Source organism: Pseudonaja textilis, chromosome 4, assembly GCF_049901715.1.
Source record: "Pseudonaja textilis isolate UNSWEBS1 chromosome 4, rPseTex1.2, whole genome shotgun sequence".
Lineage (NCBI taxonomy): Eukaryota > Metazoa > Chordata > Lepidosauria > Squamata > Elapidae > Pseudonaja > Pseudonaja textilis.
Window position 1 is genome coordinate 10048820 of NC_141993.1, and position 27426 is coordinate 10076245.

General features: G+C 44.7%; 1 protein-coding gene across 1 annotated transcript; it reads right to left on the bottom strand.

The window, feature by feature from the left end:
• Nucleotides 1-1507: 1507 nt before the first annotated feature.
• On the bottom strand, nt 1508-27288 carry RTKN2 (rhotekin 2). The gene is made up of 12 exons (XM_087932200.1): nt 27235-27288; nt 26662-26819; nt 23972-24027; nt 23081-23134; nt 20509-20626; nt 18918-19121; nt 16518-16612; nt 14256-14362; nt 12457-12591; nt 8703-8868; nt 5415-5522; nt 1508-4272 (listed from the first exon to the last, which is right to left on the bottom strand). The coding sequence occupies exons 1-12, from the start codon at nt 27262-27264 to the stop codon at nt 4061-4063; spliced, it is 1443 nt and encodes a 480-aa protein (XP_087788326.1). The 5' UTR covers nt 27265-27288; the 3' UTR covers nt 1508-4060.
• Between the last annotated feature and the right edge of the window lie 138 nt (nt 27289-27426).

The following is a 27426-nucleotide window of genomic DNA, read 5'->3' on the forward strand; positions in this document are numbered from 1 at the left end:
CCCAGCCATCCACACTTACTGCCGGAGAACCACAACAACAGGTTGGCTTCACATTGCTTTGTAAAGAACTGGGGAACTGTATGGTAGCAAAGTCTCATAATTAGTAGGTCCCTGGGCCAAAGCATACATTTAACACCTAGAGCAGGGGTGAGTAACTATGGCTGGGAATTGAAGTCCACAGGTCATAAAGGGCCCATAGTTGCCCACCCACTCAGAAATGGTGTAGGGTCTCCTGCTTGGGCAGGGGATTGGACTAGATGACCTACAAGGTCCTTTCCAACTCTTGATAATATGTTATCTGTTACCCCGACTTAGAAGTTGAGGCACAAACTGATAACTTTGAATCTGCCACTCAAATGCCAGGGATTTCCTACAAAGAGAACATGCTCTGGCTTGAATCTTCATGCATTATCTCTTTTAGCAGTCTTACTACATGTTCTTCCTTTCATAGGCATTCCTAAGCTACCTTGGGTGGAGGCTGGGCTGACTTATGGAAAATTAGCTGGATACCCGTGCTTCGGGACGACACTATGTGATCGGGCTATGCAGGAGAAATCCAGTTCACAATCCGTTGAATCAGTGGTGGTCGATGATTGAAACACATAAGGGAGTATTGCTCCCGCCACCTTGAGTCCGAAAGCAGCTCCTTAGGTGGAAGGCGTAGACATTTTGGTGAGGTACCGACGTTTAGTACTGTAAGGAGCCTCAGGCCGATCCTGAGCAAAGGAGTGATGAGCAAAGGAGTGGAATGTCTGCCGGTTTGAACTGAGGTAACGGAATGTGAGGCAACTGGCAGTTGGAACAGTTTTCAGGTGGGGAGGGGGAGTAGAACTCTTTAGCATCAGAGCATGTTAATTGCTGTATTAAGAAATACTAGTGATCTGATGATCATTTCAAAGAATCCTTTCTTAGCGACCACCTAGAAGCCAAGAGAAACATACGTGCCAAATTTCAAGTTTGTAGGCTTTACGGTTCTGGAGATTTCATGATGAGTGAGCGGTACTTGAGTTTTTATATATATAGATTAACAACTAACAGAGGCAGTTTGGTCTAGTAGTGAAGGCATCAATGCTAGAGACGATGAAAGTCCAACCGGAGACATGAAACTTTAGGTCAGTCTCTTTCTCTCTCTCTCTCCCTGGCCAATCCACCTCATGGGTTGCCGTTATGAGGAAAATTGGAGGAGGACTAGATCATGGTCACTGCCTTGGGTTATTTATAAAAATAAGAAAGACGGGAGATTTTAACTGGGCCCAGAATTATAGTCAAAAGTCATGGCAGCACAATTTAGGATTTGGGGAATGAGATACAATTGCTGGGGAAATTTTGGAAGGAGCAGAGATAATTATGGTGGTGGTTTATGGGAGATTAGACACCATTATGGACTTTCTACACATTAAACACAATAATAGATTGTTAACAGAGGGCTTTGAAGTTTAAAATGGATTCTGCTACTCATTTTGGGAGCATTAATCTCAGATGACATTTCCTTTATCATTTTGCTACAAATCCTTTATTTATTTTTTAAAAAACACACTACTTAAAAAAGTTAAACAGGAACCTCCACATAATGTAATTCATCTCACACATGACAAAATAAAAATAAAAATACATACAGAAAATACAACTTGATGAACAGCCATGAACTACTAACATCTAAAGTCCTTGTTTTTCTTTGTTCCACATATATGTGGTCCGTAACCAACCAAGAGCTGTTTCTCTGATAAAGTCAAACTTGTGGAAATTAAGAGACCTTAAAAAAAAAAGACATTTGAGAGAAGTACCTTTATGTTTGTACCGGTTCCAGTCAGGAGAATAAAAGCTCTGATATTATTTAAACGTAAATTATCTGTTTCGGTTCTGTTTAGAACACAGCATCCACTTCTTCCTAATACAAAATCCATCTCATTTTCTACTACTGGCTGTGGAAATTATTCAGAGGGACCTTAGTATTTTAGCTAAAATTGCTACATACTTTAGCTTGCAAGAATTTAATTCAGATGGGAGGGGGGCTTTGACAAATGTAGGGAAAACTTTAAAAACCAAGGAGGGGGCTTCTGAAATGAGCTTTGCCAATTAGCTCTTCCATCCCTCCATATTCATGGTGTGAACAGCTTGTCCTGTTTAAGTACCATGTTTCCTCGAAAATAAGACCCTGTCCTATATATTGTTTGCCACCAAAAAAAAGCACCAGGTCTTATTTTCAGGGGATGTCATCCACTAACTAACCTCACTTGCGTGCGTCACCCTTGGCCTCCTTTTCACTGTCAGAAGCCTTCAGGAACTTCTTCTGCAGCCCGCAAGGCTTTCCTGAAGGCCTCTGCAGCCGATAAGAGAGCTCTGGATCGATCCGGAGTTTTGTTATCAGCTCCACAGGTCTTCAGGAGAGCCTTGGCAGCCTTGCTGGCTGAAGAACAAATGGGTGGGCAAGGCAGGTGTTGGGATGTGCGAGGCCTGGCTACAACTGTCCAGACGTAAGTAGAAAGGCAGCTCCACACACCCCCACCCTAGCTTAATTTTTACCTGTGCGCCCTGGAGTGGGTGGGATCTTAATTAGGGCTTATTTTGGGGGGTAGGGCTCATAGTGGGCACATGTGCAAAAAAATCAAGCTAGGTCTTACTTTTGTCTTTTCGGGGAAACGGGGTAGATCCAGCCTAGCATACTAGCAGCTCCGAGAGATCCACACACTCATTAAACTGGAGGATCTTTGAGATAATGGATCAGAAGACGAAGCCGTGTAGACGTTCATTTGCCAGGTGAGCTCAACCCCAATGTTTGGTGCTCCTGATCAGCTCTGCAGGAGGCCTTTGCAAAATGAGCCTGCTTTCCTCTCATGGGCTGCCTGTCCCCACAGATGGTGGTGGGTCAGGAACCCCTGGCATATGAGCTGCCCACTCCAAGGCATTGCACAAGGGACCAATCCACCACCGCAGCAGGAAGGAATGGCAGCAGCAGTAGAGAAAAGGGAAGGGCCTCCGTGGCTCTCCTGGCCTCCATTGCCCAGGCCAAAGGAAGTAGAGCCATGCCTAAGCGGGCAAAGCCATCAGTCTGGGTTCAGAGCCCACCCCCCTGACCCCTGACCCCGGGAAGAGTTCCTGCTCCAGTTAATGCTGAGAGAGGCTTTAGGGAAAGAATTGAAGACTGTTCCTCCATGAAGCCAAGGGGAGGCTGGCTGGGAGAAAGGTAAGAGTTAAAGATGGCTTTGTTTAAAAAGGTTCTTGAAAGGAGCATCACTTGAACCCTTGGGGTATTTCCTGGGCTGAAGGATGTGGCCGATTTGTACCTTCACTAAAATAAAGAGGGGAGAGGGAGAGAGGTGGGGATGGCAAGAGAGGGAAAGGGGAAGGAGAAAGAGGAGGGAGGGATGGTGAGAGGGTTGGTGAGAGAGAGGAGGAGGAAGGGAGAGGGAGGGAGCTAGAGAGGGTGGGAGGGAGAGAGAGAGAGAGGAAGGGAGAGGGAGAAGGAGGGAGGAGAGGGAGGGAGAGGTAGAGGGAGGGAGGAAGAGAGGGAGGGAGGTAGAGAGGAAGGGAGAGGGAGTGGGAGGGATATAGAGAGGGAGGAAGAGAGGAAGGGAGAGAGAGAGGAAGGGAGAGGGGAGAAGGAAGGAGGAGAAGGAAGGAGAGAGAGAGGAAGGGAGAGGGAGGGATATAGAGAGGGAAGAAGAGAGGGAGGGAGAGGAAGGGAGAGGGAGAGGGAGGGATATAGAGAGGGAGGGAGGGAGAGAGGGAGGGAGAGGAAGGGAGGGAGAGGGAGGAAGAGAGAGGAAGGGAGAGGGGCGATATAGAGAGGGAGGAAGAGAGGGAGGGAGGGAGAGGGAGGGATATAGAGGGAGGAAGAGAGGAAGGGAGAGGGAGAGGAAGGGAGAGGGAGGGATATAGAGAGGGAGGAAGAGAGGGAGGGAGAGAGGGAGGGAGAAGGAGAGGAAGGGAGAAAGAGGGGAGGGAGGGAGGGAGGGAGAGGAGGGAGAGAGGGAGAGTGGGGGCTGCAGGAAGTGCGCCAGCGTGCGGGAGGTTGCGATTTGGAGCCTTCCCTCTGGTCACAGTGCTGCGGAGAGCCAGATTAGGGCCCGGGAGGGGGCTCCCTTCCTTTGCTTGTTTCCTTGGCGTCCCGGCTTCCTTGGGGGCTGCTCTTGCTCTGCTTCAGGGAAGAACCGCTGGGCACGTCTCCCTCATCCGGGCCAACAAACAAGGCCGCCCTGTTTTCCTCTTCCTCCTCCTCCTCAGGCTGAGCCATGGCAACCAAAGGGTCGGGCTTCACCGGTGAATCAATGCCTGGCACATTAAAGACAACACAAAAGGGTCACAAAAGTGGGAGCTGGGCCTCAGCACCGACCCCGCCGATGAGACCTTCATCCCCCCCCAGGAATGGCCCTTCCTTTGTTCACCAAGAAAAGCTTTTTTAAAAATGGCCCACGAACAGCAGAAATTACCTGAGGGGGAAATGTTTTTTTTACCATTTCCTAATAATGCCTGAATGGAAATGCTAGGCAATATTTCTACGCCAGGACCACTGCTCTTCTGAAAATTTCTATGAATCCACAAGAAATATCTGCAAATAATAGTTCTGGACTAGCCGAGTTTATAAAAGGGGGGCATTTGCAGAACTTGACCGTATAATATTGCTACACAGGCATTTTAGTTCTTGGCTTCTCCTGAAAATGACGCACTTTGGGGGTGGACTGGATGGCATCCAAGCCCCTTTCAATCCTAAAATATTATGGTCTGTTAGTTTCTGGATCATCTGTTGACCGCAGGCAGCAATTAAAGAAAAATCCAGACCTCCAGAAAAATCAAAAGCCCCCCCTGCTTGTCAAAAATGGGGGGAATCAGCCAGCCCCAAAGACCCCTTTACCTAAGGAGCTCTAAGTTGCTCATCTCCCCAGACCCCCCAAAAAAAAGGAAAGAGTCCTTGTCCTTCAGCACTTGCAGAGCCCAGCTGGATAGGGCTGAACAGAGGTGGGCTGCTGCCGGTTTGCACTGGTTCTGGTGGACCGGTAGTTAAGATTAGGTGCAGTTTGGTGAACTGGCAAATCCCACCACTGGCTGCCCCCTTCCCCTGCCCATTTTTCGGCCATTTTCAGCCCAGGAAATGGCCTGAAAACACCCTGAAAATGCCCCCAAAACAGTTTGAAAAATGGCCCTAAAAACAGGCCGAAAAATGGGTGGGGCCAGAGCCAGCCAGTGGCGGGATTAGCCCCAACTGGCTGAATCCTATCTCTTCTTTTGAGATGATTGGCCAGGAGGCAGGGCTGGGTGTGATGAGTGACATCCCCTACCCAGTCACATGACCCACCGGCCATGCCCACCCAGCCAGAGAACCGGTTGTTAAAAAATCTGCACCCCACCACTGGCTCCGAAGGCTGAGCTGGCCTTGCTCCTGGGGGCCCTTCAGTTGCTCGCTGGCTCCGACTTACTCAGCTCTTGGTAAACCGAAGTGGCTTCTTTGGCCAAGAACAGGGGTGGCTTTTGAGGGGACCCCGACTCCATCTTCATGAACTCTTCGCAGCAGTGCTTCCACTGACCTGGAAGGAAATCAGGAAAGGGACCGAGTTCAGAGTCTCCGTTTTTAAATACTAGCATCAAATGCAGCCAACACAGTTCTGTTTCAGAAGAGGCATTTCCCCCGTAAAAACGTGTATCACCGTTTTTATAATTGCACTGTTTTTATGCTTGACGGGTAAAACGAAACTCCCTACGGTGGTCATCTCTTAAAAGTAAATGTTCCACTCGCACCTGCGTGTTAGTCGTTCCCGGCTCTAGGGGGTGGTGGTCATCTCTGTTACAAAGCCGAAGAGCCAGCGCTGTCCGAAGACATCTCCATGGTCATGTGGCCGGCATGAGTAAATGCCTGAAGGCATTCCCTTCCCACCAAAGTGGTCCCTATTTTTCTACTTGCATTTTTACATGCTTTCGAACTGCTAGGTTGGCAGAAGCTGGGACAAGTAACAGGAGCTCACTCAGTTATGCGGCGCTAGAGATTCGAACCACCAAACTGCTGACCTTTCTGGATTTAAGTTCACCCTTTTCATTCAATATTTCACCATATCTGTTTCTTCCTTTTTGTATATTATAGGATAAGAAAATTCTTCAATAGTCGATAGCCAGACTGGAATTTTCAAATAACATTGTCTTTTAATCTTCTCCCAGTTTAACCACAGAGACCCCCGTATATAATGTATTCTAAAGTACCCCTGTGTTTTAATTCCTTTATACCATAAAAAAGCATGCCACCCCAACAACAGATCATGTCCTTCTAATGTCAACAATCTAGTATTTCTTAATGTTATCCATTCCTTAACCCACATTAAATTTGTAGCTTGGTAATACAACTCCCAATTAGGCAAACCAAATCCTCCTCTTATTCTAGCATCTTGCAAAAGTTTTAGCTTTATTCTCGCTTTCTTACTTTGCCATATATATTTCAACACAATTTTATTTAAATCTTCAAAGTAGTCCTTTCCAAGCCTAATTGTAATTGTTTGAAACAAATATAAAATTCTGGGTAATATATTCATCTTGATTGTTGATATTCTCCCTATTAATGACAGTTGTAAATTTTCCCATTTCGCCAAATCTAGCGCTATCTGCTATTTAAGTTTGATATAATTATTCTCTTTTAGTGTATTACATCTTGCTGTCAAGTATATCCCCAAGTACTTGATCTTATTCGTGACCTGAATTTTCAACAGGTCTGCCAGTTCTTCCTTTTGTCTTGATAGCATATTCTTTGTTTTATCTTTATTTTCAAACCAGCCACCTTTCCATGTCTCTATCTTTTCTATCAATTTTGATGCTGTTTCTAGTGGGTCTTCTAAGATAAAAACCAGATCATCTGCAAATGCTTGCAACTTAAATTCTTCCTTTTTAATTTTCATCCCTTTTATATTCTTTTCATCTCTAATATTTCTATTTAGCACTTCCAAAGTTAACACAAAGAACAGAGGTGATAGTGGGCACCCTTGTCTTGTTCCTTTTCTTATATTGATAGAATCTGTCAGTTCTCCCTCTATCATTACCTTTGCCGTCTGCTTATGATATATAGCTTCTATTGCTTGAATAAATTTTCTAGCAAAGCCCATCAGTTCCAGCAGTAATAACATGAATCGCCAATTCACATTATCAAATGCCTTCTGTGCATCTAGAAATATCAAAGCCATTTGTTTTTCAGGATGTGCCTCGTAGTATTCCAAAGTTTACTCTCTTATTGTCTTTAATTTGTCTCTTTGGCAGAAATCCATTTTGATCAGGATGGATAAAATTATTTAAGTATTTTTAAGTCTTTCTGCCAATATTGAAGCAAATATTTTATAATCTGCATTTAGTAGGGAAATAGTTCTTGATTTGTAATGGATCGGTCTCCTCTTTTGGAACAAGTGTGATATAAGCTTCTGACCATGATTTAGGTATCCTCTTCTTTAACATAACTTCATTCATAACTTCTAGCAATGGAAGATTCAACGATTCTTGTAAAGTTTTGTAAAATTATGCCGGAAGTCCATCTGGGCCTGGTGCCTTTCCATTATTTTGCTTCTTGAGTGCTTCAGTTAACTCCATCATCATTATATTGCTTTCTAACATTGTTTCAATCTCTTTAGGTATCTGGGGTAAATTAGCATTCTGTAAGTACTGTTTAACTCTTTCCTCATCAATATTCTCTTGTGTGTATAGTTTCCCATAATAGCCTCGAATGATTTCCTTCTTCTCTTTACTACCATAGCAAACTTGGCCTTGGTCATCTATTAATTGCAATATTTTCCTTGATTCTTTCTCCTTTCTTAATTTATATGCTAACCATGTACCTGGTTTATTTGCATCTTCAAAGTAGAGGAAGAAGGTATAAAGATGAATTGGCTTCCATATGCGCAAATACATTCAAGGTATGATAAAGATTCTAAAACAGAAGGTTTCTATGATAAACTGACTGACAGATAAGATTTTGACAGGTACTGATGAAAAGGTGATTTAAAAATTGTATGGATATTTATTAGAAATTAAACTAGAAGAGGAACAAGTTAAAGAAACTATGATTGCTTGGGGGAAGAATTTTGGATATGGGATTGATCTAGAGAAATGGCAAAAATTGTGGTCTCAAAATTATAAAATGACAATGTCAACAGCATATAAAGAAAATTTGTATAAGATGTTTTACAGGTGGCATTGGGATCTGGGATGATAATCTGAATTGTCATAAAACAAATTAAGTAAAATATGATCATTTCGGAAAACACGAATGAATAAAGGTATAGTCAAATGACTGATTAATAATGATATTAATGTATTTAATATTTGATTGAAAATACAAGATTATATACAATGTAATTATAATTGAAGACTATAAAATGGAAGCACAAAACAATCTGTAAACCAACTGGTACACTGTATGTACATATATGGAAGATGACTTGATATTTTTATGTTTTGTTTGTTTATGTTTGTTTAAAAAACCAATAAAAATTTTTTTTTTAAAAAAAGAACACTGTGAAGCAGTTATAAGTGCTATTGCTATTTGGGCTTTCGGGCCCTCCCTCTGAGGGGGCCTGCATAAAGCCAGATTCTGCCAGTTTTGTCAGATTTCATTATGGCTGTGGGAAAGATTGGGCGGGGGGGGGTTGGCTTTTGCAAATGTTGGGGCTGTTGTGCAAAGGCAACCGTAGGTGTTTGCACTTTCCTCCAACCAGGAGAACAAGGAAGAGCCAACTTACTGAAATCCAAAAAGTGCTGCGAGAAAGCTTCCATCCACTTGCCAAGATCCTGCTGGCTTTCTGCTTGGAAAATCCGAGCTGCGGCCTCGCCGGGCTCAGGGTTGATCACGGAGAAAAGGTTGGCCTTTCCCCCGGCCTCTTTCTCCACAGGACGAATGCGAGTTTCCTAAACGTTACACAAAACCGTCATGTTCCTGTGTGCATTGTGTGGTCTCCCTTCACCTGGTTTCAGCTGAAATACACACATACACAAACACACACTTTCTCTGGCGTGTCCATCCACCCCAGCAACCATTCAAGGTGCAGCTTTGGTTTTACATCTTATTGTCCTGGTTGGTGGGGGAAAAATAAATAAATACGTGTCCCAAGAACGGACCATCCATCAAAACCTGCAGAATGTTTTCACAGGTTTTTAAAGAGGCACTACTGGAGGAGCTGCTTGAAATCCATGGAGCTGTTTTTGTAAGCTTGCCTGATTAATTTGCTCATTTAAATCTTTTCATTCTAAAAATAGAAGATTTAAATTAATGCGTCCATAAACCTGGCCTCCTATTAATTCAGGTAACCATAGATACCAGTAGAAAATGAAGCCAAGGAGTTTTGTACTCAACAGGTTAGAACAGTTGGCCTCCTCCCAGTTGACAAGACTTCGTTGATCTATATTCATAAATCTGCATTCATCTGCATCGTGTCTCGTGCCACAAATGCTTTTATGCAACAAAAGATGTTCTCCGATGAAAACCGCTTTATTCTTTCCTTGGATTATTCAAGGGACGGAAGATGCTAATTTCAGCAATAATAGGCCGATCCTCTTGAAGCTGCAGTGCATCATTCAGCAAGAGGGGAAACGGCCAAGGAACTTGCATATTAAGGATCTTATTTAAAAGCATCTGCAGCTTCTGTAGCAGAATAGAATTAAGCAAGCAGCGAAATGCTCCCCAGCCCTCCAGGTTGGTTTGTCATAAAGGCTTAAATGGGTTCCAGAGCCAGATATTGGGGGGAAGGAAGGGAACCAGGAAGGGGGAAGGGAGGTCAACACACTATAAAAAATATGTGGAGACTCTAGAAAAAGTACAGAGAAGAGCCACCAGGGTGATGAGGGGACTGGAGGCTAAAATATATCCAGAACGGTTGCAGGAACTGGGCCTGGCTAGTCTAGGGAAGAGAAGGACCAGGGGAGACAGGAGAGCAGGCTTCTAATATTTGAGGGGCTGCCGCAGAGAGGAGGGATCAAACTATTTTCGAAGGCACCCGAAGGCCAGACAAGGAACAATGGATGCAAACTGAACAAGGAGAGATTCAACCTCGAAATAAGGAGGAATTTTCTGACAGGGAGAACAATCAACCCATGGAACAGAAGTTGGCCTTGGAAGTTGTGGGAGCTTCATCACTGGAGGCTTTCAAGAAGAGACTAGACTGCCATCTGTCAAAAATGGTGTAGGATCTCCTCCCTGGTTGGGGTGGGGTGAGGGGTTGGACTAAATGACCTAGAGGTCCCTTCCAGCTCCATTAATCTGTAAGATCTGTAAGGAGGTGCTCTTCTGCTAAATTCCCTAAGCTGGCAAAATTAGTTTCAACCAAATGCCCAAATCTGGGAAGCTCTTTAGCCTGCAGGCGCATCCAGCTGCAGTCCATTGTGAAAAGGGAGGGGCACTTTCACCACCCCCTCCTTTTAAGTCCACAAGGCCACCCTTCATACAAACAGGCGTTTAACCGAGGTAAGGTGAACAAAGAGCAAAGAGAGTCCAACCATTCAATCTTGAAATAGTTAATGGTTACAATTTATATGGACTGCTTCCTAGTATGATTTGATTGCTTTTATTGTACCCTATGACTATTATTAAGTGTTGTACCTTATGATTCTTGACTCTTGACGAATGTATTTTTTCTTTTATGCGCACTGAGAGCATTTGCACCAAGACAAATTCCTTGTGTGTCCAATCACACTTGGCCAATAAAGAAGTCTATATTCTATTCTATTCTATTCTATTCTATTCTATTCTATTCTATTCTATTCTATTCTATTCTATTCTAATTCTAATTCTAATTCTCTATTCTCTTCTTTTCTATTCTATATCTCATTCCATCCCATGCCATGCCATCCCATTCTATTTAAATTCTATTCCTATATCCTTCTATTCTATTGTACCCTATAACTGTTATTAAGTGTTGTACCTGATGATTCTTGACTCTTGACGAGTGTATTTTTTCTTTTATGTGCACTGAGAGCATTTGCACTAAAGACAAATTCCTTGTGTGTCCAATCACACTTGGCCAATAAAGAAGTCTATGTTCTATTCTATTCTATTCTATTCTATTCTATTCTATTCTATTCTATTCTATTCTAATTCTAATTCTCTATTCTCTTCTTTTCTATTCTATATCTCATTCCATCCCATCCCATGCCATCCCATTCTATTTAAATTCTATTCCTATATCCTTCTATTCTATTGTACCCTATAACTGTTATTAAGTGTTGTACCTGATGATTCTTGACTCTTGGCGAGTGTATTTTTCTTTTATGTGCACTGAGAGCATTTGCACTAAAGACAAATTCCTTGTGTGTCCAATCACACTTGGCCAATAAAGAAGTCTATATTCTATTCTATTCTATTCTATTCTATTCTATTCTATTCTATTCTATTCTATTCTATTCTATTCTATTCTAATTCTAATTCTCTATTCTCTTCTTTTCTATTCTATATCTCATTCCATCCCATCCCATGCCATCCCATTCTATTTAAATTCTATTCCTATATCCTTCTATTCTATTGTACCCTATAACTGTTATTAAGTGTTGTACCTGATGATTCTTGACTCTTGACGAATGTATTTTTTCTTTTATGTGCACTGAGAGCATTTGCACTAAAGACAAATTCCTTGTGTGTCCAAACACACTTGGCCAATAAAGAATTCTATATTCTATTCTATTCTATTCTATTCTATTCTATTCTATTCTATTCTATTCTATTCTATTCTATTCTATTCTATTCTATTCTATTCTCTATCCCATACCATCCCAAGCCCTCCCATTCTATTTAAATTCTATTCCTATATCCTTCTATTCTATTGTACTCTATGACTGTTACTAAGTGTTGCGCCTTATGATTCTTGACTCTTGATGAATGTATTTTTTCTTTTATGTGCACTGAGAGCATTTGCACTGAAGACAAATTCCTTGTGTGTCCAACACTTGGCCAATAAAAATTTCTGTTCTGTTCTGTTCTATTCTTGGCCAATAAAGAATTCTATTCTATTCTATTCTATTCTATTCTATTCTATTCTATTCTATTCTATTCTATTCTATTCTATTCTATATCCCATTCCATCCCATCCCATTCTATTTAAATTCTATTCCTATATCCTTCTATTCTATTGTACCCTATGACTGTTACTAAGTGTTACGCCTTATGATTCTTGACGAATGTATTTTTTCTTTTATGTGCACTGAGAGCATTTGCACTGAAGACAAATTCCTTGTGTGTCCAAACACACTTGGCCAATAAAAATTTCTATTCTATTCTATTCTATTCTATTCTATTCTATTCTATTCTATTCTATTCTATTCTACTCTACTCTACTCTACTCTACTCTACTCTACTCTACTCTATTCTTTCCCAATATCTAATCTATTCTGTTCTATTCCTGGCCAATAAATAATTCTATTCTATTCTATTCTATTCTATTCTATTCTATTCTATTCTATTCTATTCTATTCTATTCTATTCCTCTATTAAGCAATGCTTGGCTTTACCCGGTTGATGGGAATGGACAAGGCTGGCTGCGCGTCGGCCTCTCTCTCTTCAGGGGCAGAGAAGCCGAGCAGCTGCCCCCCTCTCAGCACACAGTATCGCTTCCTCCAGGTCTCCCCCTGGACACCCCCCGATGGCTGTAAGTAAGAAAGGTTGTCGGTCACAGATCACTCCAAAGATGATTTCACTCTCAGGCAAAGTGCAAGTTCCTTATCAGGAAAAGAACATTCTCCACGGATGTCCTTGGCAATGACCGATGACAATATTGTATTAAGGGTGAAAGTGAGTGGCCTCTGGCACTCCCACCCACCCACCCACCCAGAGTCCCACTGAAACCGCTGCTTGACCCTCTGACTTCATCCGGTCTCTTTGCCTTAATCGGGTGTTAGCAACCCGCGGCTCTCGAGCCGCATGCGGCTCTTTAGGCCCTCTGCTGTGGCTCCCTGTCAGTTGATCCCAGCACTGGCTGGTTCTGCCCCTCGCCCTCGCTTCCCAGTCAGTTCTCGAGTTTTACCTCAGGAGGTAAAATACAAAAAACAGAAATGAGAGGGAGGGCGGGAAGGTGGGGGGAGAGAGAGAGAGACCCATTTTCCACAAGAAATACTGGAAGTCACAAAACCTGGGTAGGCATGGTGGGGGTGTGTGTCATGTGACTGGGTGGGAGTGACATTGAGTTGGCCACGCCCACTTATGTTTTGAGGCTCCCGGTGTTTTCTTTTCTGTGGGAAACGAGTCCAAGTGGCTCTTTGAGTGTTTAAGACTGCCGACCCTTGACCTAAATTCACAGGGCGCCTGGACAGCCCCCCCCAGCACCCACAAATGACCCAATATCATCCATACAAAACCTTTTGTCAGAGTGTTTGCAGCGTGACTACTATTGCGAGACAACCTAGGGGCACAGCATAGCACATAGAGGCTTTGTCTTTTAACAGTGGTTTATATGCAAGACTGCTATATACATAGGTGTTGGGCCACATACCAGGCAAGCAATCAGTCTTCATTGCTCTGCACGGAGAACTACAACGCAGATATAACACAAGGAGAAAGAGAGAGAGATACACCCTCTCATGGCCTCCTTTATATAGACAGCTTCTTAAAGTGGCAATAACTCTGCTGACCCAGCCTCAGTCTTAAAGCGGCAATACCTTGCTGACTCATTCTCATTGCATCAGCGTTTACAGCGGCCTTATAACAGCTGGTCAGCTATTAAATCTCAATACTTTTAACACCTTTCACTAAAAGGACTGGGTGACCTGGCCACAAATCATGGACAAGAGTGGTGGCCTCCCGGGCCTTTCCTGGAGTGCCCCCCTTGGAGCAAAACCAGCAGCGATAAAGTTAAGATATTATCAAAGGAGACACAAACTGAAGAAATCCTCCCCTTGAGGAGCCCTTAAAATGTGTATTAGCTGGAGCTTGGTTTTTGGGGGGTATTCCCAGTGGGAAGAAGGGACTCCCTCCCAGATGGATGTGGGCTCTCCTTCTGGGGGAAGGTCTTCTGGCTGGACCCACCACCCTCCTTCCGGCCAGGGTAGTGAGCCGAGAAAGCAGGAAGGTTATCCCTTCCTTGAGAGGCGACCAGATCTGCTACCTCACAAGTGTCCAGCACGGAGGGAGGGAGGCAGAGAGGGAACTTCCACCCTGCTCTTGGCATCCAAGGGACAGCCAGGGTTATCAGTGCCCTGGGACAAGACGGACCCACCCTGTGGGATCCAGTTGAAGAGGGCAAAAGAACTGCCAAGGCACCCTCAAGTGTGAAGAGGCCCTGTCCAAGCATAAAGGCCCCATCGGGTGTTTTTACCTGTTCATGAAGAAATCCAGACATGGCATCCTGGGTCATGCAATCCGGCTGGGCAACCAGGCGGCAGCACATGGTGCCATACAGCGGAAGCCAAGAAGGAGAGTCCTCTGCAAAGACAACGCAGGAGAAACCGGCCTCTTAGCTCCCAAGCTCCTTGGCCAAATTCACACTGAGCAATAACTGAAAACAGGCGCGGAGCAAAAAGTCACACCCCGATTGATAACATTCATTCCACGGTGAGATCTTTTAGACTGGAAGATCTGCCGGGGCAGAAATTGCACAGGTGCAGGATAGCTCAATGGTGGCTAACCTTCTGGGGATCCTGTGCCGAGAATTGCGCACGCACTTGTGTGCACGTGCCAGCACCCAGAAGGCAATGCATGCAGGGGCCCGATGCCCCCTGTGCATGTCTTCTGTGCACCCCAGATAACTGACAATCAGGGAGGGCGATGCATGCGCAGGCACAGTAGGGCTCCTCTGGGTGACCTCTTGCATGCTGGCAGAAGTGGCTCTGCGTGCTACTTCCAGCACGCTTGCCATATAGGTTTGCCATCACGGGTATAGGTGGTACCTGGCTCAATAGTAGTAATTGAAAGAGGGATCTTGGAGTCCTGGTGGACAATCGCTTAAATCTAAGCCAGCCGTGTGCAGCAGCTACCAAAAAAGCCAACACAGTTCTAGGCTGCATAAACAGAAGGTTAGGGTTTTTAATTATAATGCCTTAGGAAGGCCACACTTGGAATATGGCCAGAGGTGGTATTCAGCAGTTTCTGACCAGGGGTGGGATTCAAATATTTAACAACCGGTTCTGTGGGCATGGCTTGGTGGTCATGTGATTGGCTGGGTGTGGCCAACTCAATATCACTCACATCGAGGCATGCATCTCTTCGCCTGGCCTCTCATGACTGTGGGGATGTTGCAACAGTCGTAAGAGTGAAAAACGGTCATAAGTCACTTTTTTCAGTGCCACTGTAACTTTGAATGGTCACTCCACACAAGCAAAGTACCAACAAAGGAGGGGAACAAAGACTCCAGAGATGTTCCTGAGACAGGTAGTCTAGGCCTGCCAAGAATGTAATAAGCATTAACGGAGAGACGGTTTCTGTAAGCGACACCAGAATGTTTCCTTCCTGCCTTCCTTACAGGATTAGACCAGTAATTTCTTCTAACAAGTGGTTTTCCGAAAGGCTTAGAATGTTAACAACTGGTTCTAGCAAATAGGTGCAAACTGGTAGAATCCCACCCCTGGTTCTGACCGGTTCTGGAAAATCAGTAGCGGAAGTTTTGAGTAGTTTGGAAAACCAGCAAATCCCACCTCTGACTGGAGATTTTACAGTATCCTTCCCCGGCCACGCCCACCAAGCCACGCCTACAGAACTGGTCGTAAAAAAATTTGAATCCCACCACTGAATACGGCGTCCAGTTTTGGTCACCATGATATAAAAAAAGATGTTGAGACTCTAGAAAGAGTGCAGAGAAGAGCAACAAAGACGATTAGGGGACTGGAGGCTAAAACATATGAAGAACGGTTGCTGGAACTGGGTATGTCTAGTTTGATGAAAAGAAGGACTAGGGGAGACATGATAGCAGTGTTCCAATATCTCAGGGGCTGCCCCAAAGAAGAGGGAGTCAAGCTCTTCTCCAAAGCACCTGAAGGCAGGGTAAGAAACAAAGGGTGGAAACTAATCAAGGGGAGAAGCAACTTAGAACTAAGAAGAAATTTCCTGACAGTTAGAATAATTAATCAGTGGAATAATTTGCCTCCAGAAGTCGTAAATGCTCCAACACTGAAAGTTTTTAAGAAGAGGTTGGATAACCATTTGTCTGAAGCGGTGTAGGGTTTCCTGCCTAGGCAGGGGGTTGGAATAGAAGACCTCCAAGGCTCCTTCCAACTTTTGTTATTCTATTCTAAATTCAACGGCCATGCTGACATATCTCCCAGAGACCCGCAGAGAACAGACTGAAGCGTCAGTCTGATACTTCAGGGAAACAGAGAATGAGGTGACCCGGGACAAGGGCTCTTCCAGGCGGCCCCAAGAGAAACCTCTGAAGGAAGGTTGTCTGTCCCCTTGCTTCTTCCCTCCCTCCAAACGGAGATTCGTTTCCTGAACTCAAGACAAGAAGACAATTCCACCTGAATGGGTTGGGGTGACGGAAGGCGCAGCACGCGCGCGCGCACACACACACACAAAGCAAAGCAAAGCTTCTCCAAAGCCAACTTGGAAGGATTTGGAAGGATTCGACACGTTGAACCTAACTTACCGTTTCCCAGGAGTGTCAGGCTGTGGGCGTTGAAGCCATCCTTGGTGTTCTCCAAGCTCAGGGAGGCTGAGGCCAGCAAGCTGTATTCCACTCCCCTGGTTAAGAGAGAGGAAACACTCACAGACAGATCCAATGGCCGTCTTGGTATATTTGGCCTTTGCTATTGTGTTTCCCTGAAAACAAGACCCTGTCTTGTATTTTGTTTTCCACCCAAAAAAAAGGCACCAGGTCTTATTTTAGGGGGAAGTCATCCACTGACTAACCTTACTTGGGCGTGTCGCCCCTGGCCTCCTTTTCGCTGTCAGGGGCCTTCAGAAGCTTCTTCTCCTGCAGCCGGCAAGGCTTTCCTGAAGGCCTCTAGAGCCGATAACAAGAGCTCTGGATCGATCTAAAGCTTTGTTATCAGCTCCAGAGGCCTTCAGGAAAGCCTTGAAGGCTACAGAAGAAATGGGCTGGCAGGGAAGGTGTCAGGATGATCAAGGCCTAGCTACAACTGTCCAAAGGTAAGTAGTAGGGCAGCTCCACCTCCCCAATCTCACCCTAGCGCAAGGGTGGGCAAACTTTTTGGCTCGGGGGCCTCATTGACTTTTAAAATTTGACAGACGGGCCGCCACCTGGTGTCGAAATGCCTATCATTACAAGTCAAAATCAAATGAATGCAATCATTCAATCATTCATATCAAACCTTAATTCTGTACCAATCTTTGGCGGGCCGGATTAAAAAAACCAACGGGCCGGATGTGGCCCGCGGGCCATAGTTTGGCCACCCCTGCCCTAGCTTAATTTTTACCCATCTACTCTGGAGTGGGCAGGACCTTAATTAGGGCTTATTTGGGGGGTAGGGCTTATATTGGGCACACATGTAAAAATCAAGGTAGGATTTATTTTCCCTCCAGGGGCTGCTGGACTTCAGGGCCTACCCCAACGGAAGAGCTCTCTGTGCCCCACAAGACACAGAGCCAGCCCCCCATGGAAAGCCCAGGTAAAGCTGTCCTCTGGCAGGGCCTTTCCTACCAAGTGAACCACCCTACGCCGAAGAGGGCAGGGGAAGCAGGCCAGTGACTGAAGGGCTAAACGCAGCTAACCCTTCCAAGCACGCCCATCGGAAAGGCAGGGGAAACGAGGCTGGGGTTCCATCATAACTTCTCCGTTGTGCCCAAACGTGGCTTTTCTCTGCGTGCTCCTGTGAGCATCCCGTGAGAGCTGACAAGATCAGGCGTGTCAGCGAACGCAGCCGTGTTGTGGCCGGGGGTGGGTCTGCTACCGGTTCATACCGGTTCCAGCGAACTGGGTGTTAATTTTACATCTGGTTTGCCGAACTGGTAGGTGCAATGACTGTCTCCACGCAGCCTCATTTGGGTCCCAGGTAAGCGGAGGGCCCACACAGAGGTTCGAGGAGGGTGAAAAACGGGCCTCCTGGAACTTGGGAAAGGCTAAGAATGGCCCAGTTCCCAGCCTGCAGAAAGCCTCAGGACCTCAGGGAGGAAAGCCTCCGGAGCCCGGGGAGGGTGAAATGCCCCCGCCCACCACGGTGCAGGAGACAGACTAGGCCATGCCCACCATGGCCACACCCACCCAGCAACTGGGCCAGAGATCCAGTTGCTAAATTTTTTCAAGCCCACCCCTGGTTGTGGCCCCTCACCACCCTGGAGGACACCCCTGCCCACCTCGCCGAGAAGTATGGCTTGTGCCATAAATAAAAAACTTTCCTGGGAGAAGTTAGACCCCTCTCCCCGCAAATGAATGAAGCAGATGCGATAATAAAGCAGTTGGTTTTCTGCATTAACCAGTCCAGGAACACTCACCACCTCCGAGCCCCCCGACTCCCCTCACTGGACTAGCCACGCCACTATATCTCCTGCTGGGGGTGGGTTGGGGAGCATCCAGCAGTGGTATTCAACCGGTTTGCACCACTTCGGCTAAACCGGTTGTTAAATGGCTGGCTGGCCCCACCCCTCCCAGAAGTCCCCACGCGCCCCATTTTTGCTCCCAGACGTGGCCCCTCCGCCACCCATTCTTGTTCCCAGCAGGCTGCAGGGAGGCCCACTAGGCCCCAAAAGGGGGTGTGGCATGTCCCCACGGCCCATTTTCGCTCCCAGGGAGGTGCAGGAGGCCGAGTGCTGCCTGTCACACTCCCTGGCCACGCCCACCATGGCCCCGTCCACCTAGCAGGCCCTTAGGGCAGAGAACCGGTTGTTAAATTATTTGAATCCCACCACTGGGAGCATCCCACCCATGGATGTGTCGCCGGCCCAAGAGGCAAGAGGATCTGAACCGCTTCCTCCACTTCAGGAGAGGCAGAATGTAGATTTCTGGAACGGAACTCCTCCAGAGATGGAAACCACCCTGAGAGACCCTCCCGCCCGCATCCGAATCAGCCCCCAATCCAAGTCCACTCACTGTGTGGCTGTTTCGGTGAGCAGGAGATTCTCAAGGTCACTTTGATCCAAAGCAGAGCTGAATTTCTTCCCAGCGCTTTTCCCCAGGGAGGTCTTCAATTTCTTGACCAGCTTCCTGGGGGTGTTGGTGAGGGTCAAGGGGTCTTCCCCACAGCAGCAACTATACACCTCCACCTTCAGCTGGAAGTCTGGCCCAGCTCCCTCGCTAGACAGAACGGGGGCAGGGTTCAGAAGGACGAATATGTATGTATGTATGTATGTATGTATGTATGTATGTATGTATGTTTTCGGAGGTTCTCGCGGGTATTTGTATGTGGATCTTTGGTTGTTGGGTTTCTCCGCGTAAGATTGAGTATCTAGAGCAGCGTTTCGATGAAGTCTTATTCATCATCTTCAGGCTTCTGTCTTGGCTCTGTCCTTCTCAGAGTGATGTGAGCTTGCAGCTGCTTCTTCCAGGAAGAATCAGCTGCAAGCTCACATCACTCTGAGAAGGACAGAGCAAGACAGAAGCCTGAAGATGATGAATGAGACTTCATCAAACGTGCCTCAGATACTCGAATCTTCGGAGAAACCACAACCAAAGATCCACATATATATATATTTATTTATTTATTTATTTATTTATTTATTTAAAGGGACTACTTCTGTTTTTTTTTGTTTACCTTGGCTGCTCTTCAGTGGAAATGCTCCCAGCCCAATTTAAAGTAGCCCCCATAAGATCCACACATAAAATACTAGCTCGATACTCGTGCTTCGCTACAAAACTATGTGGCCGGGCTTAGTTTTTGGAGGGGAAAAAAAAATTCTGTCTCTGCCTACCAGCATCCATCGGTATTCATCTGGCTAGCGTCCTGTCAGTGTGTGAGAGAGTTGAGGGCTGCTTGGAAACTGAAGGAATATTTGCTGTGTGAGCAAAGAGGAGACAGCAAGGAGCCTGGGCGTGGCTTAGCTCAACTGTACTAAGGCTGCTTGGTGCTGTGAAAGTAAAACTGAGACCGAAACTCCTCTGCTTGTGTTTTGCATTTGGAACAGATTTCTTTACAGGTGGGGAGGGGGAGTAGAACTCCTTAGCATCAGAGCATGTTAATAATAATAATAATAATAATAATAATAATAATAATAATAATAATATAGGAAATATTAATGCTCTGATGGTCATTTCAAGAAATCCTGTCTTAGTGAGCCCCTAGAAGCCAAGAGAAACATACGTGCCAAATTTCAAGTTTGTAAGCTTTATGATTCTGGAGATTTTGTGAGGATGCGGAATTGGTATTTTGGTTTTATATAGAGATATTAAAAGCACAGAACAGCATGTGCAGAAATCAGCAGATTCAAGCAAAGTGACAAGTCCCTAAATTTGCTGGAAAGTGACTGAGCCCAGTCTCAGTTTTTGACCCGAGCTAAGGGCCCATCGGTGGATTCCTCAAGAACAGGCCAGTCAACTGTACTCCCAGGTGACATTCACAGTTGCTCTAATTTTCAGGTGCAAGCGGAGATGGCCTCCCACCAAGCTTACATGTTCTAAAAAATTTTTTAAAACTGTGGGATTTGTTCAAGATTTTGGGTGCCCTTATCGGTTCAGGAATACTCACAATATTATTGCATTTTCTAAACATATGTCTGTTGCTGCCTTATCCACAATAAGCAAGTCTGAATCATACACCTGAGCTCCTATTTTGAACAAGCAAAAAATTGAGTAACGTTTGCTTCCTGCAAGGGAAAAAAAGAAAAAAGGCAGAACAACTTCAAAATAATGTATTGTGTCACACACTGTACGGTATGTACTTACTTACTTACTGAATTTATATTGCCGCCTATTCGCCCATGGTGACTCAAGGCGGCTTACAGAATATAAAACCACATTTAAAACAATAAAAACTAACAAAAAGAATCAAATAAATTAATAGAGTACAATATAACAAAATCACTCTCCATCTCCCACCCCCCAGTAAATTTATGGGATTTAATAACTGCTTCAATCTTAGGGAAGCCACACACTGTACACAACTAGAACAACTAGACACCAGAACATTTTTTCCCCAAACGCCATCACTCTGCTAAACAAATAATTCCCTCAATACTGTTCAACTATTACAAAGTCTGCACTACTATTATTGTTAATCTTTTCAACACTCCTTATCACCCATCCCCTCCCACTTGTGACTGTATGACTGTAGCTTTGTCGCTTGTATCCTTACGATTTATATTGATAGTTTCCTAGTATGGTTTGATTGCTTATTGTACCCTATGACAATCATTAAGTGTTGTATCTGATGATTCTTGATGGATGTAACTTTTCTTTTATGTACACTGAGAGTATTTGCACCAAGACAAATTCCTTGTGTGTCCAACCACACTTGGGCAATAAAGAATTCATTCATTCATACACTGGATGAAACATAGTAATAAAAGTTTGAAACAAGAAACAGTGAAGCAAGCAACTTGGTTTGATGTCCTTTAACGTCTATACAGCTTAGCAAATCTCTCACTTTACAAATGAGCTTTCAATAGCTAGCTCAGAAATTCATTGGGGTTTCTGATCATACATTACGTTCGGAAGTTAAAAACGCTTGAAATCAATTTCATCCCAAAACGATTCATTAAAGCACATAGAGAGGAACTGTACAAACAGCCTCTTCAGAATTATGAACGCAGAATGAGGAATTACGAGTATTTTGCTGGGTGAGCACCTCTGAACTTACAGAAGCTAAAAGTTAAACCCATCTGTGGGAAGGGGAAGGTGGCAAAAACATGGTTAACCTTAGAGGCCTAGCTGGCATCTCTTTCAGCTACTGCGCTAACCGCAGACAAACTTTCATTCATTTTACCTGCCAGGTATATTTTCTGTCTCTGGCAGTTCAGCACGTTCATGGCCACACACATGGAAGGAATCCCTGCTGTTATTGCACACTTTTCTTTTCTTTTTTGTATATGTTTTATTTGCAGTTTTCCTCTAACAACCAACATTTTTTGTGGACAATGTAACTTTCCTTTTCTTTTTTGTATATGTTTATTTGCAGTTTTCCTCTGACAACCAACATTTTTTGTGGACAGTGTAATGACTGGGTTAACATATTTTTCACACAGTGCTCACAGCAATAATACAATTAAATATACAGAATTGTTATCTTCCAACTTCTAATCTTAATGTGGTTATAATTATATTATATTCTTTTATGTATCAATCTATGCTATACTATTTTCTCAATTTATACTTATTTCTTTATTTTCCCGTTTGTTGGGGTTCTTCTATATTGACCTCTTTACCTTTAAACAATACTATTCTCTCTTTCAATACTATTCTCTCATTTTTTTATCACTTTCTCCAAAAGTATATCTAAACATTAATAACATTTCTTTATACAATATACTTATTAACCCGTTAGGTCACTAATATTTTAATATTGTAAATATCACTCTGTGTTCTACCACATTTTCAATATCTCAATTTTCTATAAACATCAATAAAACCAGTTGTCAGTAAGATTTAATCAGTCCCAAGATTATATCTCTAAATCCCCTGAATTTATAGTCCTTGCAAACCATATTTTCCAGTAACGTATGAGAATATTGAAGAAAGCTAATAGTAGGAATGTGTAAATATGGTCATTTTTGCCTTGAAATGTTAAAAGAACTGGATTGACACTGTTTGCATAAAGATGTATTTAAAGAAATAAAAATTAAAAACTTGAAAAAAAACCCTATATTTTCCAACATATTTTTTGCAACCTGTTAATGATAATAAATACATTTAAATATACCTAGTCCTAGTCTTCCACCTACTAATTGTAATATATTTATGGTTATAATAAATTCTATTATATATGTGCCACTTTTTTCCCAGTTTAAACTTTCCACTTATTTATATTGGTTTTCAATATAATTACTATATTACCGGTTGTTGTTGTTATTATTATTATTATATATAATAACTATCCCTGCACACTTTTCTGAAGAGCACGTGTTCAAAAGGAAAAAAGTTTTCATCAGCCCATTTCGGACACTGCAATTCACATGCTCAGCTATAAACTGACACTTATAGAACTTGCCTGTGAGAATAAATGCTGGATGATGCTTTGTACTGAATCAGCACTGATGAAAAGCTTCCGCTTGGCTAAATAGGTTGCATAACTACTTAAAAAAATAAAAAAAAACCATACATACTGTCTCTGCTGTTGAAATGATCGGAGTTTTTCCACATCAACGGAATTCGCAGATCTAAAAGAAAGAAGGGGGGAAAAATAAATTCATTGCAACTCCTAACCCAATCCAAAAATCCAGAATAGATTCTATTTTCTAGAAATGTTCTCTCTCGATATTCAAGTGTTCGTTCAGCATTAATAATGCTGGCTGGGGAATTCTGGGAGTTGGAAGGCGGCAAATCTTCCACAAGTTGCCAAGTTTGAAGACCTCCTGCTGTAAGCAGTTACTACCATGAGCTGTGGTGGCGCAGTGGTTAGAATGCAGTACTGCAGGTTACTTCTGCTGACTGGCAATTGCTGGCAGTTCGATTCTAACTGACTCAAGGTTGATTCAGCCTCCCATCCTTCCAAGGCCAGTAAAACGAGAACTCAGATTATTATTGGGGGCAGTGTGTCGACTCTGTAAAACTGCTTAGAGAGGGCTGCAGAGCACTGTGAAGCAGTATATAAGTCTAAATGCTATTGCTGTCAGGTTTGGTGTAAAAGTAGCACTTGGAAAGCAAGTCTTCGGTTTTTGTTTTACTTACTTATATTCCACCAAAGTGATTCCCTCTCTACCTTGAGACTGGAAGCAGATTTTTTGCTTCTTTTTCTACTCAAATTGGCACTGAAAATGTAAAACTATACTTATTTACAAGAGAATCACAGAATTTGCATAGGTGCAAAACCCTTTTTGTGTTAAGGTAATGGAGGAATTGACCCTCCAAGCCAAGTCTCATCAGAGCCAAGGAGATGAAACTGGAGCCGACATTTAAGTGGGAAAGGCATCAGTGCCAGATGAGAGCCAGATGAGCACAAATTTATTGTGTTCCCCAGTTGTTCCCCAGTTGCAGACAACAGAAAACCAATGTACCTGAAATGCCAACCTTCCCTCTACAGGCACGATCTTTAGCATCAAAATCTGAACATCTAACAAAAGAAATAAAAAATATTAATTAGAAAGAAAAAAAAAAGTTCACTGTTTTCCCTTCTCTTCCAAGGAAACCTCATCAGCAATCAGATAAATGGATACCACTAATAATTTAAAGCTAAACCTTTCAGGGATTTGAAACCTCATACATTTCTGCATTCATTACAACATACTTGTCTCTTGTACACCTTCAGATATGAAATGCATATGGAATTCTTATACAAGGAAAAAGCGGATTGTAGGTGCCACTTCCAAAAGCCTTTAAAAACATCAGTTGCAATTGAAAAAAATCACAGTTCAGCTGGGTAAGTGTATATATATTTACTGATTTCTGACTGTTCTGTGATTGAAGTCATTCAGCCACCAGTAACAGATTAAAAGATTTGGAAGAGATCTTGTAGGTCATCTAGTCCAACCCCCCCACCCAAGCGGGAGACCCTACACCATTTCTGACAAATGGCAGTCCAATCTCTTCTTGAAAGTTTCAAGTGATGACGCTCCCACAACTTCAGAGGGCAAGTTCTGTTCCATCGGTTGATTGTTCTCACTGTCAGAAAGTTTCTCCTTATTTCCAGGTTGAATCTCTCCTTGTTCGGTTTCCAACCATTATTCCTTGTCTGGCCTACAGGAGCTTTAGAAAATAGCTTGACCCCCCGACCCCCATGACACTCCCTCAAATATTGGAAGACTGATATCATGTCTCCCTTGATCCTTCTCTTCCCTAGACTAGCCAGGCCCATAATAGAATAGGTATTGAAAGACAAGCAGTATTTGGACGTACGAGGCCCGAGAGACCTCGCAGCATTGTTAAAGTCTCCTGCAAGAGTTGCTTGTTACCATTCACTCCAAGGCTTATGAATGAAGGGTCTTCCAACTTGACAGCTTTAAGACTTGTGGACTTCAAGTCCCAGAATTCCTCCTCCGGTCTTGTTAGCTTGGGAATTCTGGGAGTTGAAGTCCACAAGTCTTAAACTTGCCAAGTTTGAAGACCCTGAGAACTGTGGGAATGACACTATCGGCCGACTTAGGGACTGTGATAGCATGGCCAGCAGATGGCACCAACCTATCATTTGCAATAGGAAACATGGAAGAGACAGATTGCAAACATTGAGTAACCAAATCACTTCTGGCCAATTGTACTTTTATCTCACCCTCTCTTACTTGATTGTGGCTGATCCCCATTGTGTCTTCATGGGGCCAGTTGAGAAATCTACAAAGTTACTCTGTCATGCAGACAACCATGCAGTTAAGTCAATGAATAATCTCCAGCCCCTCCAATTCTGCTCCTCTTGCAATTTCGTTGTTTTAAATGGTTGCAAACCAGAGTTTCGCTACTTTGTTCTATTGCTTTATCTCGGCTAGAAAGTTTCCACCAACCCAGAGAGGAAGCGAAGCAGGGGGAAAAGCCCAGGGGGGTCCTGTGGTTTTAAGAGGAGGGAGCCAAAGACGGGGAGGCCAAGAAAAAGCCAAGGAGGGAAGAAAGGCAGGACATTGCAGACCATTTGGCGCAATCCAGACTGGGAGGATTGGAGTTGACTGGGAGATCAGAAACTTTGACTGCTTGACTCCTGGAGCATCAAGATGCTGAGTGTGTGTGTGCACGCACACTTGTGTGTGTGTGTGAGAGAGAGAGAATGAGAAAGAGAGAATGAGAGAGGGAGGGAGGGAGGAGAGAGAATGAGAGAAAGAGAGAAAAAGAGAGACAGAGACTAGGAGAGAGAGAAAGAGAGGGAATGAGAAAGAGAGGGAGAGAATGAGAGAGAGAATGGGAGAGAATGAGAAAGAGAAAAAACAGAGAGAATGAGAGAGAGGGGAGGGAAGGAGGGAGAGAGAGAGACAGAAAGAGAGAGAGAAACAATGAGCAAGAGAGAATGAGGGAGGGAGGGGGAAGAGAATGAGAGAAAAAGAGAGACAGAGAGAATGAGAAAGAGAGAAAGAAAGAGAGAACGAGAAAGAGAGGGAGACAATGAGAGAGAGAATGGGTGAGGGAGGGAGAGAATGAGAAAGAATAAGAGAGCGGGAGAGAAACAGAAAGAGAGTGAGAGAGAGTGGGAGTGAAGGAGGGAGAGAGAAAGAAAGAGAGAATGAGAGAGAGAGAAAGAATAGAAAAGAAAGAGGAAAGAAAGAAAGAAATAGGAAAGAAAGAAAAAGAAAGAAAGAAAGAAAGAAAGAAAGAAAGAGAAAGAAAGAGAAAGAAGGAAGGAAGGAAGGAAGGCAGAAGAAAGAAAGAAAGAAAGAAAGAAAGAAAGAAAGAAAGAAAGAAAGAAAGAAAGAAAGAAAGAAAGAAGGAAGGAAGGAAGGCAGAAGAAAGAAGGAAGGAAGGAAGGAAGGAAGGAAGGAAGGAAGGAAGGAAGGAAGGAAGGAAGGAAGGAAAGAAAGAAAGAAAGAAAGAAAGAAAGAAAGAAAGAAAGAAAGAAAGAAAGAAAGAAAGAAAGAAAGAAAGAAAGAAAGCCTCCCCTTTTCTGCTCCAACCGGGCAGCAGAAGCAGTTGCAGCTGCCACGGCGCTTGGCTCGGGGGATCTGCCGAAGAGCTCCGGTCCGGGGAGGGGGCGCTTCGGCGGCTCTTCATCGGGCCCTTCCCAGATTTGGGGTTTCAGGCAGCGTCGGGTGGGATGCAGCCGCGCCTCTCTTACCGTCCCGCCGGTCGGCGGAGCTCCGCGCGGAGGGCCCGCAGGCGGCCGTTGCAGAGAGCCAGAGCCTTGGCTGCGCGAAGGGCTTGGTCCCGGCTGGTGCTGGCGGCCAGCAGTTTGCGGAGCCCGTCCCGCATCCGCGTCTCCATCTCCAGCTGCTCCTGCCGGGCCCGAAAGCGAAAAAGTCGTGAGCAGGGGGAGAGATTCCGACGACCGGCACACACGTGTCTCCCTTCCTCCCCCTCCCCGCCAGAAGTCGGGCTACGTCAGGAAGGGGCTTCGGGAACGCATCTCGAGGAACACCCCGCCACAAAACCGGGGTCTCCAACCTGGGCCGCTTTAAGCCTGGCGGACTTCAACTCCCAGAATTCCCCAGGCAGCTTCCTGGGGAATTCTGGGAGTTGAAGTCCGCCAGGCTTAAAGCGGCCCAGGTTGGAGACCCGCCTAAATGTCCCCGGCTGGAGGACCAGGCCGGGCCCGCCCTCCAGCTCCGTCCGAGCCCCGCAGGTTCCCGGCAGCCGGGCCTCCGCAGCGCCGGCCCGGCCTCTTCCCCTTGCCTCCCGCTCTCTCTCTCACCGCCGCCCCGCCTCGCCCCGGCTCCGCCATGGCCGCCTTCGTTTTTCCCGCCTCGGCCGCTCGCCCCGCCCCGCTCGCCCGCAAGCCCAGAGAGGCTGAGGCACCGCGCTTCTACCCCCGGGCTCTGCTGCGATCGCCCGGTGGCCTCCTTTCCCTCGCCTGGCTCGGCTTCTCCCGACGCCCCCCTCCCTC

Excerpts from the sequence above, each read along its gene's own strand:
- RTKN2 (XM_087932200.1), bottom strand. The coding sequence starts at position 27,264 with ATGGCGGAGCCGGGGCGAGGCGGGGCGGCG. Across the intron at positions 26,820-27,234 it reads CGGGGCGAGGCGGGGCGGCG|GAGCAGCTGGAGATGGAGAC; the intron begins GTGAGAGAGAGA and ends CGGGCCCGGCAG. Across the intron at positions 19,122-20,508 it reads TTAGAAAATGCAATAATATT|CGAGGGAGCTGGGCCAGACT; the intron begins GTGAGTATTCCT and ends CGTTCTGTCTAG.